Raw genomic sequence first — 19,884 nt, 5'->3', positions numbered from 1 at the left:
GTTTTATATCTGCAGCCCAGTTCAAGCTTACCTGCTCCATATACTGTATCATTGTAACATAAAGGAGAAGTGTGCTTTATTTTACTTTTATATGCCTCAGTTTAAAAAAAAATGATGAATTTTAATCCAGGTTTCTGATTTTTACCTTGATGTTTTCTTATAAATCTTTTTAAACTTGTCGAATCAAAATTTTGGCTGAACAATTAACATTGTTTTAATGTTCCTTCTATTTGTAATCCTAACTCTGAGGGTTTTTTCCCCCACAGATGGCAGAAAATGAATTCTTAGAAGAAAAGACATTTAAGCAGCATTGTGCAAAATTTATTAAACATTCAGAGGAAATAGGTGATGGATGGGAGTGGAGAAATTCAAAGGTAGGAACAGTATTTTTGTTATTTCATGAAGACATTGTTATGTATTGTTTCCATAAAAATCATTAATTAAATCTAGTGAAGGGAAAACTGGTTTGAATTAGCTGAAAATTAGAATTATAGAATATATTGTAAAAATGTAAGTTCCATTATTTTCAATGTCATACAGCTCTTTGCATTAGGCTAATGACTTGCTTAGTAAAATCCTTAGGAAGCTTATCTTAAATAGATTGTTTGATTGTAAAGGGATGAATGATTCTAAAAGTCCTTAAAATTGTTTCGACTCTTACTTTACTTAGTAATCAAGATCATGAAAAAAGGCATGCTTCAGCTGATGTCATAAAATTTGAATTTATTACATTTTCTGATATATTTGCCTTCATTACTATGTCTACTTAGAATTACTATTGAATGGGTACATGAAAATATTTTCCAGATTATTCAGTGTACATATGTGTGTGTGTGTATTCTCTCTTCTAACTACTATAAGATTTATTATATGAATGTATCTGTACATTTATAATATATATGTGTGTATTTACTTCAGTGTATCAATGGATCTAAGAACTCATCAGTGTGGATTTCTGTTCACTGGTACTAGTTCCACCCTATTAATCAATCAAGAACAATTTAAGAAGTTCCAGGCATTGTGCTGGGCTCTAGCATATAGCCACAAAAGTATAAACAATTCCTGCTCCCAAGGATTGTATAGTCAGTCTATCAGGTGGAAGCAGCATGAATACAAAGAGTAAATACAAAAGGCATATGAAGACATTACCTACAAGTAATTTGGGAGGGAGGAGGTACAAGCAACTGGGAAAATCAGGGACAGCTTTGTGCAGGGGATGGTGTTTGAGCTGAGCTTTGAAGAAAACTTCTCCGGTTGGGAGTGCGACAGTCTGGGCAAAGGCAAGGAGAGATAAGATGTCATGAGTGAGAAACAGCAAGAGGGTAGTTTGGCTATAATGAAGTGTATATGAAGGAAGTAATATGTAATGAGCCTGGAAAGGTAGGTTGTGAAAGGTTTTGAATGACAACAGGGGACTTTGTATTTGATCCAGGATGAATTAGATAGTCCCTGGAGCATGGTGGGAAGGAGGGAAGGAAGGAAGGAAGGAAACAAGCATTTATTAAGTGTCTATCACGTGCCCGGCACTCTGAACATGTTACATATGTCTCGTTTGATCCTCACAACAACCGTGAGAAGTAGGTGCTTTTATTATCTCCTCAGCAGGCCCAGGTTGAGGCCAGATTTGAACACAGTCAAATTTATGCTTTAGAAATATTACTTGGTACCTATGTGGGGGTTGAATTGTGGAGTAGGAGAAGATTTGAGGCAGGGAGATCAATTAGCAGCTATTGTAATGGTTCAGGAGAGAGATCATGGTGACGTGAACCAGAATCGTGGTCACAAATGGAGGAGAGCATAGATGGGAGAGATGTTGTAGAGGTAGAAACAATGTGAGTTGGAAACTGGTTGGATATGTGGAGTGAGCAAAAATAAAAAAAATTAAGGATGTGCACCATTAGTGACTTGATTGATGTTGGTGGCCTCAACAGCAATGGAGAAGTTAGGAAGAAGATTATGTTTTGGGGAAGATATAATGAATTCTGTTTTAAACATGTTGGATTTGAGATGTGTATGGGACATGCTGTGGGGATGTCTAATGGATAGACTGGGGCTCAGGAGAGAAATGAGGATAAGTTATGTGTATTTGAAAGTCATTTGCATAAAAATGATAATTGAATTTATGGGAATTGCTGAGATTACCCAGAGAGTGTGGAAAGAGAAGATGAGAGGGGCAGCTAGGTGGCTCAATGGATAGAGCACTGGCCCTGGAGTCAGGAGGACCTGACTTCAAATCTGGCCTTAGACACATGATCCTCACTAGCTGTGTGACCCTGGGTAAATCACTTAACCCCATTTGCCTCAAAGAGAGAGAGAGAGAGAGAGAGAGAGAGAGAGAGAAGATGACTCAGGACAGAGCCCTTGAATACATATATGTATATATAGGGGGTAGGGCATGGATGGTGATTCCTTAAAGGACCCTGAGAAGGTTCTGTCAAACATATAGGAAAAGAACCAAGAGACAGTATTTTCACAGAAATCCAGGGAAGAGTATCCTGGAGGAGAGGCTGTGGTGAAGAGTGTAGGATTCTGAAGAGAGGTCAGGAAAGAATTGAATGGAGAAAAGGGTGTTGGCTTTGTCAAATGAGAGTCCCTTGGTAGCTGGAAAGAATAGTTTTGGTTTAATGATGAGATGGGAAGTCAGATTGTAAGGGACTCAGAAGTAAATGAGAGGATTTTGGTTTTGAAAAGGAGAGGTATCTATATTATGAAACAATAATTTTCAAAATCATTTGGTATTAGTTAAAAAATTGAGAAGGTACCTAATGGAACAGATTAGGTATACCATATATAGAAGCAAGTGAACATAATGACATAGTATTCAACAAACCCAAAGCTCCCAACTCTTTTGGTTAGGACTCATTATTTCACAAAAACTGCTGGGAAACTGGAAAGCAGTCTAGAAGTTAGGTACAGACTACCTTCTTATAGCATATCAAAAGATAAGCTCCCAGTGGATACATGGTTTAAATATAAAAGTCCACATCACAAACAAATTAAAGGAGTAAGGAAGAAAATACCTTTTGCAATTATCATTAAGTGGAGAGTTTATGACTCAACAAGGGATAGGGAGAATTACAGAAGATAAAATGGAAAAAAAAATTACTCAGACAAAACCAATGCAGTTAAAATTATAAGGGAAACAAATGGGGAAACATCTTTGTAGAACATTTCTCTGATAAAGACATTTTGTTAAAGATATATAAAAAGCTGATATAATTTTTTAGGGACAAGGGTCATTCCTCAATAGATGTGAATGGGCAATTTTCAAAAGAAGAAATCAAGAGTTAAACTTTGATGAAGAGAGTCACTCCACAAAAAGTACAAGCAAAACTGCAGAGAAAAAAAAATGACTTTGCTGGAAGAAATGAAGCAGGAGATTTTTTAAAAATTACATTAGAGTTTTGGGAAAAAATTCAAAGGGGGAAAAACATGTTAGAACAAAATGTAGGAAAGCTTTCCCAAGTAGAGGCCTCTCTGAAAAATGTTTATTGAATTAATTGAATCCTGGGTTATCACTAGACTAAAAGTCTGACAGGGTAGAAGATCTCAGTGTGTTCCAGGGGTTTGAGTCTAGTGGAAGATTGTTTCTGATCCCAGATCCTAACTCTAGCCTTTTAATATTGACACTAATACGCACAGGATTCTTGGGAGTTCTCCAGATATGGGTTGCCTTGAGTTTGACTAGTTGCTTTGAGAACTTCATAGCTTTAGGGTATAGTTGGAATCAGACTTACCAGGTGGCTTTCTTTGGAAAAACTTGTTGCTATTAGAAGCCTCATTTTCCACAAAGCAACAAGAAATTTCCAGAAATGGGGCACTGCCTCCTAGTCTGTTTAAATGCAGGACCAGGATTTTAATACATGTTTACCTTTAGGGCATTTTGTACATATGGAATCATTGAGAAGAAGAAATGTCAAAATTATTTCCATCTGATGTAAGAAAATGGTTATGGAAAGGCATTTTGAAAAAACCCTAAATTAGAGAAATCTTTAGAGGGTATCAAATTTCAAGCACTCATAAATGTAGCTGATTCTTCCTTCACAAAAAATATCCTTTGTTCCTTAGAAAAATCCTAGAACTTCCACAGTGTTTAGAGTTAATGCAGTTCAACTTTTACAGATACAGTAAAGTGTCACTAATTCAGATGAATCGAAAGCAACTTAAATTACTGAAAAGTATGACATCTAGAAGAATTAAAGAAATAGCTTCATTAATATTACTTTTGAGACTATGCAGTCACTTGAATTTGACAAAGAAGGTGTTAGCAAAAATATATCTTGGGGAAAACCTAATTTGGTATAATTCATGTAATAAAAGTTGGCATAGTGTTTTTATAAACATTATCTCATTTGATCATCACAGACCTTGTAAACTGTAACTCTCATGCCTGCTCCACAGCTGAGGAAACTGAAACTAAGAGGGTTGTAGTGACTTATTCCCAGTCACCTGGCTAGAAACCACTTCTTCTGAGGCCAAGGCCAGGGCTCCTTTTTACTCTACCAGACAGCTCTGCATTAATAATAACTAAGAATGAGTGAAAATGCATTTATTAAATATGATGTGCCAGAAATTGTGCTTAGTATAAGGGGTACTGATGTAAGTAAACAACATAGTCCTTGCTCTCAAGGAGCTTATATTCTGGGGGTTGGGGATGGGGTGGGAAGAAAGGCAACATATATGGGGAGTAGTGGCTAGGGAGGAATGTTTTGAACAGGAAAGTCTCAATGATGCTGACTTAAGGCAATTGATTTCCATGTCCTTTCCAGATATGGTAGTATTTGTTCAGTTATTGTTCTTAGAACTAAAGTTGGGAGGTGAGGGAGATAGGGAGGGAAGGATACATCATGAAGATGACCAGAAAGTAGCATGGTGGATCTGGGTCATGGTAACATACAGTAAATGCTCATTAATCAGATGAGAATAATTTATAATTAGTCTATCAATTGTATTTAAACTGGGCCAGTAGAAGTGCTTGGAAGAGGTTGTTCTCTTAAGGATACTGGATCTGCCATATTTTATTTGGTTTCCATTGTGTGTTTGTTTAGCAAATTCCTTTTTCCTGTCAGCCAATCCACAAGGGGATACTAAGACAAAAATAAAAGAATTCCCTATTCACAAGAAGTCTGTTCCACTGGGGAGGCAATGTGGATGTATAGAAATACAAGATGGGGAGGGAGTTCATTCAGAGTTAGGGGAATCAGATAGGGCTCCATGTAGAAGGGGTGCTCAAGCAGAATCTTGAGGGAAGTGAGAGATTCTAGGGGACAGAGGAGAGGTGGGTGTATATTCCAGGCAGGGGGGACAGCCAGGACAAAGAGTAGGGGCCATCTGTGAGTAGCAGAGAAGCTAGCTTGTCTGGATTGTAGAGTATGTACAGGGAAACCCTATATAATAATCCTGGAAAGGTAGGCTGGGTCTGGGTTGTGAAGGGTTTTAAAAGTATTGGAGTTTATTGATTAGGGGGTGAAATTGGAGGGTGGTTGCTTAAGTTGGGGTAGGCAGCTTGGTGGAGGATGGATTAGAATGGGTAAGAGACTTAAGACAGGAAGGCCAATTAGGAAGCCATTATAGTAGTGTAGGAGAAAGGATAAAAGGAGGAACTGAGCTAGAGTGGTGACTGTGTGCATTGAGCAAAGGCATCAGATATAAAAGATATTATGGAGGTAAAAATTGTGAGATTTGGCAATTAATTGGATTTGTGGGGACAGGTAGTAACAAATGGAGAATAATGCCAAGATTATGAACCTAGGAGACTGGAAGATTGTTGGTACCTTCAAAAGAGAAGGGAGAAGTTCAGTAGAGAAGGTTGGGATTTGGGGGAAGAGAGGAGAATAATAACTTTGGGTTTGGACATATTGAGTTTGAAATGCTGTGTGTGTGTGTGTGTGTGTGTGTGTGTGTGTGTGTGTGTGTGTGTTCATTGTTCATTCAGTCTCCTCGGTGATCTCAGAGGAAATCTGTTACCTATATCTATATTATTTATCATATATACATATATGTTTGACCTCATACTTAAGGGTATGATATGGAAAATGGAGCACAGGAGATCAAGCCGAGCAGTTAGACAGGTAAGAAAGGAAGCAGGCAAAGCAGTGTCATGGAAATCTTAGAAGGAAGAATATTTAGGAGGAGAGGATTGTCATTGGTGTCAAATACTGCAGAGAGGTAAAAGAGGATGAGAACAGAGAAAAGAATGTCAGATGTGGCAGTTCTGGAGAAAAGTAGTTTCTGTTGAATGATGAGGTTGGAAGCCAGGTTGCAAATGGTTGAGACATGACTGAGAAGAAAGAAAGCAGAGGTAGTGTGCAGGAGATTGTTTAAGAAAAGGGAGAGAGAGATAGAAAAGGAAGAGAGATAGAAACATAGTTTGAGGAGATGGTAGGGTATAGTGGAATCTCTTTCTCTCTTTTTTTTTTTCCTTGAGGCTGGGAGAACCTTGAATATGTTTGAAGACAGCAGGGAAAGAACAAGTTAGGGAGAAAAATGCCTTTCTGAATTCAACTCAAAAAACATTTTCTATATAATATATACAAGATGCTGCTATTGGTCTGAGGTCCCAAAGACAAAAGTGAAATATTCCCTGCTTCCATACTACTTGGGGGGAGGGGAACGTGAACTCACATGTACACATATGAGTAAAGAAAGGAAATTTGAGGAAGGAAAGAGCTTTAAAACTGGGGGGGGCGGGGATCAGGGAAGTCTTCATGTAGGAAATGATCTGAACAGAGCCCTGAAGGGACATAAGGATTTTGAGGGTCATAGATGAGGAAGTAGGTTCATTTTAGGCATATGACGTGGCTTGAGTTCCATTTTTGATAATTTGGCCTACCTAAACTAAATAAGAAAAGCCAAATAGATGAAGAATACCTAATATTCAGCAGATTTTTTTTAATAACTTGGTTTGCCTGGGGCTTTTCCCTAGGGCATTGAAATTTAGAAGCATCAATAGCACCCTTCCAGTGCTCCCTAAATTTCTACATCTTTCACACTCTTACTGGTGAGCACTTTCCCACTCTCAGAGATTTTACCCTTAATCCCTTTGGGGGTACATCCTTAGCCTTTGTCTGGCCTAGTCTGTTTCTCATACCCCTCTTCCAGCCTTAAGATCATAAACATTTTGTGGTGTTCCAAGATGTGCTTCCCCTGGCAGCTGTCCCTGACCACCATCTCCCATGAGCTGCTTTTCATTCCTTGCCCTTGGTACACACATTGCTGGATATAGCTCTGTGGTCCCGCCTGTGATAACACAGCTGGATGGACAACCCTTAGAACTATTCCTGCATTTTTAACATATATATGTATATCCATTTAACATATATATGTATATCCATATGTATATTATAGAAATAAACATTTCTATATAAAGTATGCTATATGTTATATAACATACAACATATAATAAAGTATATATAATTTATATGTGAAGAAACAATATTTATGTTATATGGAATATATAATAAATTATGTATATGTATAAATGGAGAAGCACTTGGTGATTGTGAATAGGCTAAAATCCATTTCAAATGAAGAATTACACAGGAGACATTGTATAAAGGATTTCAGAAAATATTTAATTGGAAAAAAGGATAGGTCAGTTATGCAGTGAGAGTGAAGGATGACTGATAGGCTCTAATATACAGATGATGTCCAGAGACCTAGAGGAAGTCCTCAGAATTTTGGTTGTAACCCCTGTGGAGGGTTTATGGAAGAACATGCACAAGTCACATATGATGTAAGGCCACGGATGGACTGTGATGAGAATTGTGGTTGGCAGGACTAGGATCATAGGGTCATAGATTTAGGGTTGGAAAAGGCATTAAAGGTCCCATAGTATATCTCTTTCATTTTACAGAAAGGAACTGAGTCCCAGAGAGTTTAAGGAACTTATCCAAGGTCACACAGGTAGTAAGGATATGAACCCAGATACTGTGATTCCAAATTCAGCACTTTGTTATTGCCTCCATTGAGATCTCAGATCTATCTTATTGAAGGAAATAAAGAAATAAGTAAATCTAATTTTCTTTGAGTTTCTTACTTTAAGAAAACAAACTTGATTCATATGGATTTACAGAAAAGATAAGTTGAGGGCTGTTATACTCTTTACACAGGGATTATATATAGCAAATTAAAATAATTATGTGAATTATTTTTAATAGTAGACTATCATGGAGCATTTTAAATGGGGTACTCTCAGAGCAACATCTTCTGGATGAAGCCCTTCCTGATCATTGCACCTCCTGCCCATAATACTTTGTCTTTAGCTACTCTGTGTTTATTTATATTTATGCACTTCATGTTTATGCTACAGATGCTTGTGTGTATTTGTTTTCACTCCCATTATAGTTTAGGCTTCTCACAAGCAGGGGCTGTTCCAGGCTTTGAGCCTGTGCCTGGCACATAGTAGGTGCTTCAAACTCATTGATTGATTAATAAAAATATGACTTAAATATAAGTTGTCCATAAACATTGCATAAAGAAGAGAATAACTAATAATAAAGTAATTCCTCTCACATGTGAGTCTGATCCTATCTTTTTTTTAAAAGAAGACATTGCTTAACTCCTGCTGAAAAAGAAGACCCCCCAAGTAACCCTTCCAAATATAGACCAGTTACATATTTATGACCTTTATACAAAGCATTTACAGTTTGTATTTAGTACAAAAAAATCTATAAACCCTTAAGGAAAAAAAAATATTGTCTGAGAAATTGATAGGGTAAAATAGTCCAGGACTGTCTAAGACTGGTACTTCATGCTGAAGATTGGAAAGAAATGAACATTCATGGTTCAACAAATGATTAATAAAATGAGGTATTCTTAGCCATAGGAGAGGAGAGGTATTCAGTGAGGATACTGAATTACCATAGTTACATGAGGCTCACCTTTGCCATTTTGGTCATATTGCTGCTCAAGCCAGTCAGAGCTCAGGGAGGAGCTGAAGCCCCTCAGGCCCTGGCCTGTTTTGTACCTGGGTATCCAGGAAGCTATGCCCACATCTTTTAATACCTTGAGCCAATTTAGATATCAAGGAAGTTTTCACTATCTTTTAAGGAAGAGAACTAACTTAATCTGCCTTGTGGTAGACCCTGGTAAATAATCCTCCTACAACACAGATGGTGCTAAAACGTCTCTGAGGTATAAAGAGCAAATTTTTGTTGATTCCGTAATCACCGAACAAGCTACCAAAAAGTTCTACAACATTTACACTTCCCTTACTGATTATCATAAAGCCTTTAACTGTTTCACATGAATGGCTTCCTTGTCTACTATAAATGTACAAAATAGACTCAAGAATAATGAGAATGCAAGAGTGTTTGTTGTCTACATGAACAACCCTTCTCTATTTGAAACACTCCACCAACACAATAATGTCAACAGTTGATAAAAATGTGGCATCTTTCAGGGAGACAGCTGAAGTGCCTTATGGTTCTGGCTAGCCTTAAATCCATTATCATCTCTCCTAAACAGAACTAAGTATAGCTTTCAATTAAAGAGGGAATTAAGCCCAAACATCTTTTCAGCCACTTGATGTGTATATATATGACATCAAGTTATCTATTTACACTATCTTAATATATTTGGCTTCTAAATTCAAGCTCAAAGCCTTTGCTCTACTTCATCTTATGTAACCTTTCTCTAGTGATATCAAAAGGTCATTTGGACTTTGATGGATTGTAAATTCTTGATGTATGCCAAGGAAATACAGATACTGAAGTCTTTGAGCTTGAATTTGGAGGTCAAATTGAACCAATGGGTGAAGGCAGTATTTATTTTGGTAAGTAAGATACTTTGGTCTTCTTCAGGCAAGACACAATCAGTATAAAGCTGTCAATGAAAAAGCTGTGGTTGAATAGTTAAGAGACTTACTGGTATCCTGAAATCAAAGCTTAATGGAAAAAACGAATTTAAAGCCATTAACACCTATGTAATACCATTCTTAATGTACACTTTTAGAACTATAAAATGAGCCATAATGGACCCAGAACTCCTACAGAAACTTGTCCAATATCAATATCCAAAGCTCCCATCAATCTAAAGCAGTTACAAAAAGGTTAACAATTCTTTACTAAAAAGGAGGAAGGCTTGATATATATATGTATATATATGTGTATATATATATATATATATACATGTATTCTCAAAGTACATGATAAACATGTTAAAAAAACCCCAACAATTATAGAAATGCTTTTGAAAGAACCAGTATCACTTCATCAAGCTTCAGTAAAGGCTGACAAAAGATAAACGCTTTTGGATTTATCCGATGTAACTGAAAGTGACTGGAGCCTATAAATAATGGGTCAGGTACAGACGTGGAATCAAAAGGCCCTGCAAAGGGAGTATCTGCATGAATTCAACCAACAATATGTTGACAAAGAAGCATTGTACAAATGGCAGTCATCTAAATTGCTTATGGAAATTGAAAGGTTTATGATAGCAATTCAAGACCCTATCATTTCCACCAGAAATTACAGAATATTATTTTTCTTAAGGAATCCAGCCTTAATGATTAATGTAGGTTACTTGGTAGTCCACTTGGCAATTACTTGGTAAGTTGGTAGAAACTGTGAAACACATTTGCTGCTTTTTAGCATCTGCTGAATACCTAACAAAATGTGATGAGGAGGTTAGAATCAAACATAAAATACTTGTAAGATGACATATGCCCAAATTACAAATATGGGTCTGAAAACATTCTGGAAAACTCAGTCAATAAACTATACTGGAATAGGAGTATTATCATAAACCAGACTGTTACCTGCTTTTGCCTGGTCATGACATTAATCCAACTTTAAAACAATATTTATAGATTTTGCCATCTCAAATATGCAGTTTCTAAACTATAAGTTTTTTTAAAGCTTTTAAATTTTAGATACTTGAAAGAAGAAATAAAAATCATGTGAGATCAGGATGAGGTCTGTATTATCCTCATGGTCCTGTTTTTACTAAGGATGAACTTACATTTATTTAACTTTTTTAATTAAGTATAAAAGCAGTTATTTTATCCAGCTTTATCACATCCTATAGAACATTAAATATAAAAGAAAAAGAGTAGGATAATGTGACTTGCTCTTGTCTGAATTCCATAAGAAATATTTCATATGTTCATATACTTTCTTCCATTTACATAGTGCTTTGAGATTTGTAGAATGATTTCCCACCCGAAGGTCTGTGTGCTAGGTTGTACAAGGATTATTAACTAATTTATAGATGATAGGAAACAGAAGTCTAAAGAGGTGAAGTGATTTTCCTACCTAATAAGGTATGATAAACAAAAAACAGAGTAATTAAAGGAAAAAATATCCAGTATTTTCTGAGTCCTTGGCATGAAGAATATGCAGTTAGATTTGGGAAAATCTAACACAGACTCGGGAAGAAAATAGTATAGAAGAAAAACAGGTTGTCCCTTACTTCTGACAGTATTTCTTTCTAAAAGTTAATTTGTGGCCTGGAATGTGGTTGGATTGACCTTTCCACAGAAACAATGTTATAAAATGGATATTTCTTTTCATTGTTATTCCCTAGAATATTTCATTTGATCCTCACAAAAGTCTCATTTTGTAAGCTAGGACAATATCATTGTTTTACTGCTTAGGAAACCAAGGAGTAAAGTATCTTGCCCCAAGCTCCCCATGTCTTATAACTGAGGGAGCTTGACCTTGAACCCAGTCCTCTTGATTCTTTCCCAGAACTCTTCTTCTAGGCTGTTTCTGTTTTTTTCATAACTTATAGATTTGAATTTTCTTTCTTTCTTTTTTTGTTATAAACTTAACAATTACCAATGGATATGTACATTTCAGTATACAATAAAGAACAAAAAGAGCATTATAAAATCATGAACTGTCAGAAGTTGTTTTTAAAAAGTGTATTTTTTTTGTAAATTTTTTTATTTTAACACTTAAATACAAAATGAGAAAAGAAAAAAAAACCATTGCCTTGTACACAGCAGACCATAAGAGGGGATTCAGTATAGAACAAGAAATTTCCATTTCAAGAAAATAATAAATACTACACATTGTCTTCAAAGCTGCCCAGCTTTTCTTTGCTTCCTTGTTGGTTTTCTTTTGTTCTCTGCTGTGCACTTTTTACTTTATTTTTTTCTCTTTCCTTCTCCCCCATCCCTAGAAGGCTATAATTAAGTGTGGATATATATTAATATACATAGTTATTTGTAAACATACACATACATACACATATACATTCCTACATATATATGTAAGACAGTACTATACTTATTTCCTTCTATCATCTATTTCTGTGAAGGTGGATAGCATATTCATAAGTCCAAGTCTTTCCATGGTTTTCTAAATCAATCAGCTCATCATTTCTTATACTAGAGCAACATTCCTTTCTGGATTCAACCAGCATTTTCCTTCATAGGGTCTTTGAAGTTAATTGGGATATTCATAATAGTCAGAATGACTTGGTTGCTCAAAGTTGTTCTTAAAATAATACTGCTGTTACTGTATACAAAATATTTTAAAAATCCTGAAAGTCAATTCATTGAATATCCATTTTTTTCCATTCAGGATTATACTTAACTTTCCTGGGTAAGTTATTTTTGGCTGCAACCTCAGTTCTTTTGCTGTTTCATATATAGTGTTTCAAGACCTGTGGTCTTTTAGTGTAGCAGCTGCTAGGTTCTGCAGTATTTGAGTTGTTTTTTTCTTGTTGCTCATAATATTTTCTCCTTAACCTGGGGATTTTGGAATTTGGCTATGATATTTCTATAGGTTTTTATCCTGGGATCTCTTTCAAGTGGTGATTGGTGCATTTTTTTTTCTATTCCTACTTTTCCCTCTTGTTCTAAAACTTCAGGTCAATTTTCTTTAATTATTTCTTATTGTATCAATATTCAAGATTCTTTTTTTTGTCATAGCTTTCAGGTAGTCTGATTATGCTTATGTTTTCTCTTCTTGATCTCTTTTTCAGACTGTCTGTTTTTCTCATGATGTGTTTCACATTTTCTTCTGTTTTTTCATTCTTTTTGTTTTGTTTTATTATTTCTTGGTCTCTTATAACATCATTCTCTTTCCCTTGCCACATTCTAGTTTTTAAGGAGTTGTTTTCTTCCTTAAGATTCTGGATTTCCTTTTCTAGTTGGTTGACTTTCTTTTCATAATTTTCTTGATTTTCTTGGATTATTCTCATTTTTTCCCTAATTTTTCCTCAGTCTCTTTTGTTTGATTTTTAAAGTACTTTTAAAAGTTCTTCCAATATCTTTTTGGGCAGGTGACCATTTGATGTTACTCTTTGGGGGAGGAGAAGCTTTTTTTGCTTCAGTATACTTTTCTGAAAAAGAACTCTGATTTTCTCTATTCCCATAGTAGCTGTCTGTGGGTGAGTTCTTTCTCCTTTGCTTGCTCATTTTTATTTTTATTTATTTATTTTTACATTTATAGCAGCTTGTTTTTATAATTTCCTCTAGCCCTGGGGTGTGGGGGATGGTACCTTTGGCCTCAAGTCCTTCTTACTGTAATTTTATGAGCTTTGTCCTGGGCTCTACCTCAGCACTCCTTTCCCCCTCCAAGCCACAGCTAGGGCCCTCCTAGCTGGAAATGCTCTTGCTCCCTAAGGACCCTCTAGTGGATGTAATCTTCAGTTCTCCTCTCTGGCCTGAAACTGAAACCAAGAACTCAGCTCTCCTGTAAGTGCCCACAGGCAGTGGTGCCCCTGCCCCACTGCTTCTGCACTCACTAGGCATGTGCTGGTCCCTTCTTGCCATCAGCCCCAACTCAGGACTGTGTCTTGGTGGCACAGCTGGGCCTGGCATCCCTCAGCAGCAGAGGGGCCTTCCATCTTCCCCTGCTCAGATGTCTGATACCCCACACTGTCTGTGAGGTGAGAATTCCTGTGGCTGAGGCTGAGGCTACTTCCCAACCCAGCTGCCCGAAGTGCTTGTTGTTTGTTGTTTTAGGGGAGATAGTCTGGAGGTGTTTGCACTTCACTCAGGCCCGACCTCTGTCCTGGGGGCTTTCCTTGAGTCTTTTCCAGCTGTCCCAGGATGACCATTGCTCTGCCCCAACTCTTGTTTATTTTCACTGTTCTACATTCACCCTGAGGTACTATTTTGTGGAGGAAACCTGGAGAGCTTGGAATTTTCTGACCTATTCTGTCATCTTCCCAGAATCCTCTCAAAAGTGCATATTAAATTTAACATGGTAGTAATAGAATTGCTTTGTGACCCCTTCTGGACTTCTTGTTTGTTTGCTTTCTCCTTTATAGTTTCAATTTTTTAATTTATTTTTTCAGTTTTTATCACTACTCACTTAACTGCCTTTCTTGTAGCAATAAGTATATTCAAGAAAAACAATTCAGTACATTGGTCATGCCTGAAAATGTGTCTCATTTTGTACTTCTAGTTCATCACCTTTCTACTAAGAGGTACAGTATGCATGCTTCGTTATCAACTTTCTGAAGTTACATTTAGTTGGAAGAAATTCTTAATTGTGGTGGTGGTGGTATTGCCGTTCAGAGGGTATATACAATTGAGTGACTTTTTTTAAACTTCAGATGGCTTCCCAGAATGGCTCGACCAAAGCAAAGCTCCACCAACAGTCCATGAAGATGCCTGTCCTACTATATATAGTTCCTCTAATAATTGCTATTTTTACCTTCAATCATCTTTCCCAATCTTATGGATGTGAGGTAGAATCTCAAAGTTATTTTCATTTTAATTTCTTTTATTATTGTTTTTGAGCATTTATTCATGTGGTTGTTGATAACTTGTGTTTTTTCTTTGGAAAACTTTTTCATCTACATTGATCACTTATCTATTAGGTGATGATTTTTATTCTTATATATTTGTATTAATTCCATATATATTGTGGAGATCAAATCTTTATCTAACAAGTTGTTTGCAAATATTTTTTTTCTTAGTTAACTACTTACCTTATAATTAATTCTGCCTGTATTGGTTTTACTTATGCAAAAACTTTTCTATTTTTTGTAATTCATTAAATTAAAAAGTTTTTACACAAACAAAACCAATGCATCCACGATTTGAAAGAAAGCAAAAAACTGGGAAAAATTTTTATAGCAGGTTTCTCTGATAAAGGTCTCATTTCTCAAATATGTAGAGAACTGAGTCAAATTTATAAGAACATGAGTCATTCCCTACTTAATAAAGGTCAAAGAATATGAACAGGCAGTTTTCAGATGAAGAAATCAAAGCTTTCTATAGTCATATGAAAAATACTCTAAATCACTATTGATTAGAGAAATACAAATTAAAACAACTCTGAGGTACCACCTCATACCTATCAGATTGGCTAATCAGAAAAAGAAAATGACAAAATGTTGGAGGGGATATGAGAAATTGGGACACTAATGCATTGTTGATGGAGTTGTGAACTGATCCAACCATTCTGGGGAGCAATTTGGAACAATTCCCAAAGGGCTATAAAACTGCTTATCATTTGACCCAGCTATACCACTACTAGATCTGTATCCCAAAGAGATTAAAAACAAAAAGGAAAAGGACCCAAATGTACAAAAATATTTATAGCAGCTCTTTTTGTGGTGGAAAAGAACTGGAAATTGAGGGGTTGCCCATCAACTGGGGAATGGCTGAACAAGTTTTGGTATATGATTATGATGGAATACTATTGTGCTATAAGAAATGATGAGTAGGCCGATTTCAGAAAAAATCTGGAAAGATTCACATGAACTGATGCAAAGTGAAGTAAGCAGAACTGGGAGAACATTGTATATACAGTAACAGCAATACTATATGATGATCAACTGTGAATGACTTGGCTATTCAAAGGTCCAAGATTATATTGAAGGACTTATGATCAAAAGTGCTATCCACCTCCAGAGAGAGAACTAGTGGCATCTGAGTGCAGAGTGAAGCTTACTATTTTTTACCTTCTTTATTTCATATTTTCTTTTTTCATTTGGTCTGTGTTTTCTTTCACAACATGACTAATATGGAAATATGTTTTGCATGACTGCACATGTATAACCTATATAAAATTGCTTGTTTTCTCAGTGAGAAGGGATCTGAGAGAGGGAGGAAGAAAATTTGGAACTCAGGGGTGCAGTGGATAGAGCACCAGCCCTGGAGTCAGGAGGACCTGAGTTCAAATCTAGCCTCAGACACTTGACACTTACTAGCTGTGTGACCCTGGGCAAGTCACTTAACCCCAGTTGCCTCAGCAAAAAAAAAGAAATGAGAAAGTGTTAAAATGAGAGGAAATCTATTGGGGCAGCTAGGTGGTACAGTAGATAGAGCTCCGGCCTTGGAATTAGGAGGACCTGAGTTCAAATCCAGCCTCAGACATATAACACTCAATAGCTGTATGACCCTGGGCAAGTCACTTAACCCCAGTGCCTCATCAAAAAAAAAAAAAAAGAAAAGAAAAAAAGAAAATTTGGAACTCGAAATTTTAAAAAACAAATGTTAAAAATTGTTTTTACATGTAATTGGAAAAAAATAAACCATTCAATCTCATGTAATCAAATTATTTTATCTTTTATGATCATCTCTGTATATCTTTTTTTTTTAAGTGAATCGTTCCCTTAGCCACAGTTGTATGAGATGATGAGTTCAATGATATGACCATTTTGTGTGTCTAGTCTAGAGTAAAGCCATAAGTCATGGGCATTGAAGAGGTTGATGAATTTGGAAGCCAGTGTGTCTAATTTTATGGCATCGTGTATATTGCAGTCATTAAGTAGAAGGATAGGAGGGTATGAGTTGGACAAAAAAAAAGGAAGTTGGTGAACCAGTTATTGAAATCTTTGAGAGAGGAGGGAGATTGACCAGGGGTCTAATAGATAAGTACAGCCAGGATCTGGATAGAGCAACAAACCTAGGATCTTGAAGCATAAGAGGTTGCTTAGTGGTGGAAGGAGTAGGGTTTGGAAGTGGCAGTGAAGAAAAGGGAGTAGGTCAACCCTCTTCCTGGCCCCTGCTGTTCGGGAACATGAGAGAAAGAGCACACAGTACTAGGAATGGTGGCCAGGGATGCAGTATCTTCTGGGAGGAGCCAGGTTTTTGTGATTGGAAGGAAATGGAAAGAATACGAAAGAAAGTTATGATATGAAGATATATATGAGTAACATTAAAATGGAGTTCCACAGGGCACATGGAAGGAGAGGGCAGATTGGGATCAAGATATAGGAGAAGTAAGGTCCACATGTGAGGACGAGGAAATTACATAGTGACAGTGGAAGGGAATTTTTGCCTAGGCATCCTTAGCCTTTGAATCACAAAGATTTCTAATGGGAGTTTGCTAGTGATAGGACACTATTCCCCATACCCTATTTGGTAAGCAATAGCGTCTCCATAGCGATCATATTGTGTTAGGGTGATGATGATGATAATGATGATGAGATTAAGGTGTATTTTAAGGGAAAAAAGAATGGAAAAGTTAGGGAGGTCTTCATATGTAACTTGAGGTAAAGTCCTCAAGTGTAACAATACCTTCCATGTATAACTTGAGCAATAAGTTCCATGATAGGAGTTCCAGGGGTGGGGAACCTGTGGCCTTGAGGCCACATGTGGCCCCCGAGGTCCTCAAGTGCGGCCCTTTGACTGAATCCAGACTTCACAGAACAAATCCCCAGATTTAGACTCACTGTAGAAGTTTGATGGGCAACTGGGTTTGAAAGTTAGACATCCTTTCGTTTTAAAATGGTGGTCTGCTTTAGGCACTGTAGTACTGGCTTCCCAGGCCTCTGGGACTTAGGAAGCTTATTCTCTCTTTGGTAGCTTGTGTTGGTATAGGGCATTGGTGTCAAGCTCAAATGAAGGGGGCCCCCCAACCCATAATGCACAAGAATCCCTGTGGGTTAGATATTGACTTAGAAAATCACATATTAACATTACCTATGTTTGGTTGTATTTTCATTTATTCATTAAGTATTTTGCAATTACATTTTAATCTGGTTTGGCAATACTGTTGAAGCCAGCTGGGGAATGTTATTGTTTAGATTTATATATGATGTCACTCTTTCTTCTTAAAAGAAGGGTTCTCTTTGCCATCTCCCAAATCTCTATCCATTTGCTATTATTTGTCACATAAACAAGGATTTTTTTTTGGTCAGGTATTTGATTTCTTATATAGAACAGACAAGATAGCATAGAAATTGAAGGGTGCATCTACAGACAGTCTATTCATTCTGCTTAGATTGGTAGAATTTATGAGAAGGAAAAGATTTCAGTGCCTTTCTAGCATTCTTGGCCCTGGAAAAGGCCCCTGCCTTGTTACCTTTCACTTCTTTGTGTTCTTTCTCTGTTACCTAATGGTAAAGCAGGAAGAAGAAACAGTTATATGGTGGTATGATTATCCTCTGTATCAGTTACACTTATGTGTGAAGACATTTTAAGGATATATTTTCTACTTTGTAATATATATTTTCACTATGTAATTTCCTCGTCCTCACGTGTGGACCTTACTTCTCCTATATCTTGATCCCAATCTGCCCTCTCCTTCCATGTGCCCTGTGGAACTCCATTTTAATGTTACTCATATATATCTTCATATCATAACTTTCTTTCGTATTCTTTCCATTTCCTTCCAATCACAAAAACCTGGCTCCTCCCAGAAGATACTGCATCCCTGGCCACCATTCCTAGTACTGTGTGCTCTTTCTCTCATGTTCCCGAACAGCAGGGGCCAGGAAGAGGGTTGACCTACTCCCTTTTCTTCACTGCCACTTCCAAATCTTTACTCTTTTTTTTTTAAATTTGAGTAGACCATCCTCCTTCCCACCTATCTCCTGATCAATAGCTTAGCTGGGTGTGATGAAAAATAAAATTTACATTCAATTGTTTCCATAGCAACCATCTCAGATCCACTTGCTCTTTGATATGACTGCCTTCTTTTTAAAGAGACCTACCTTTCTAGCTGCAATTGTTTAAAGATATTTCATGTACCTTATGGGCAATGTAAGGTATTTTCAAGGATAATTTTGATTATTCTTATTTTTTTGGCTTTGAAACTTAACTCCTATGTAAAATATAACTCTGCTATACAATACATATGTACTTAATAAATATAGTTAATCATAGCTTCCAGATTACATTAACTTCTCTCAGAAAGATGAAGTTATAGAAAACTCTACTGTCAGTCACCCTCGACTAGGCAAGAGAAGGTGAAAATTTACCTCCAATTTTATCCTATATGTCTTATATACCCCTAGTTGTTTCATGTTGTCTCCCCCATTAGAATTTAACGTCCTTAAGGACGGGGACTATGTGTTTGTCTTTCTTTGTATCCTCTGTACTCATCATAGTGCCTTGCAGTTATCAGAGAGGTAGTCTGAGAGTGGGAGTTGTTTCTCTCTTTAAAATTTACTGGCTCAGTGACAGACCAGACCTCTGGTAGCTTAGGTCTAATACTGGAACGGAAGAGACTGTCGTACGTCATTAAACAGTTAACAAAAGGAGGTTTACTTACCCAAGTATGATAGGACCAACGCCTACCAGAATTTCCTCCTTCTCTCAACAATATGAATTGGTCTGGTTTTTCCTTTAAAAGCAACTAATTGTGGACTTGATACAGGGGTGAGGTACACCTCAATCTGTCCTTCTCAGAGTAGCTTTGGTATATTGAGATTGTTTCTTCCTGACTTAAGGGCATAAAAAGGCCCACCCATATGGGACTGGATTCCTTTAGAGTTGGTAGATATCCCTAGATGAGGGGAGTCACCCCATCTTGCCCTCTCCTTCCTCTTTACCCCCCCCCCCAAGTGCTGCTATGTCCTTATTGAAATACTGGCTATGTTAGGATTAAGCTACATGCCTGAGTGAGAACCTCCTCTAAGACCATACCAAGGGAAGGAGATTCAACGAAGATATGCAGTGAGGTCACCATAAATTTATTTAGCACAGCAAAGCCCTCCTGCCTCTGAGTTGCCTATCATAGTGTGCTA

The 19,884-nt window shown here is 36.9% G+C and overlaps 1 protein-coding gene across 5 annotated transcripts in view; it reads left to right on the top strand.

Moving 5' to 3' along the window:
• ATG10 (autophagy related 10) overlaps window positions 1–19,884 on the top strand; it is a 293,726-nt gene that overhangs the window by 18,023 nt on the left and 255,819 nt on the right. For 4 of the 5 annotated variants that reach the window (XM_027864306.1, XM_027864309.1, XM_027864307.1 and 1 more), the window contains exon 2: window positions 267–374. In XM_027864306.1, coding sequence (XP_027720107.1) covers window positions 267–374 — 108 coding nt within the window. Of the gene's footprint in view, window positions 1–266; window positions 375–19,884 lie in introns of those variants that run through there. The other variant, XM_027864308.1, reaches the window with a different exon arrangement.

This window comes from Vombatus ursinus, unplaced genomic scaffold, assembly GCF_900497805.2.
Source record: "Vombatus ursinus unplaced genomic scaffold, bare-nosed wombat genome assembly UNPS02014774.1, whole genome shotgun sequence".
Taxonomy (NCBI): Eukaryota; Metazoa; Chordata; class Mammalia; order Diprotodontia; family Vombatidae; genus Vombatus; species Vombatus ursinus.
The sequence above is the reverse complement of the archived record's forward strand: the minus strand, read 5'-3'. Positions and strand labels throughout refer to the sequence as shown.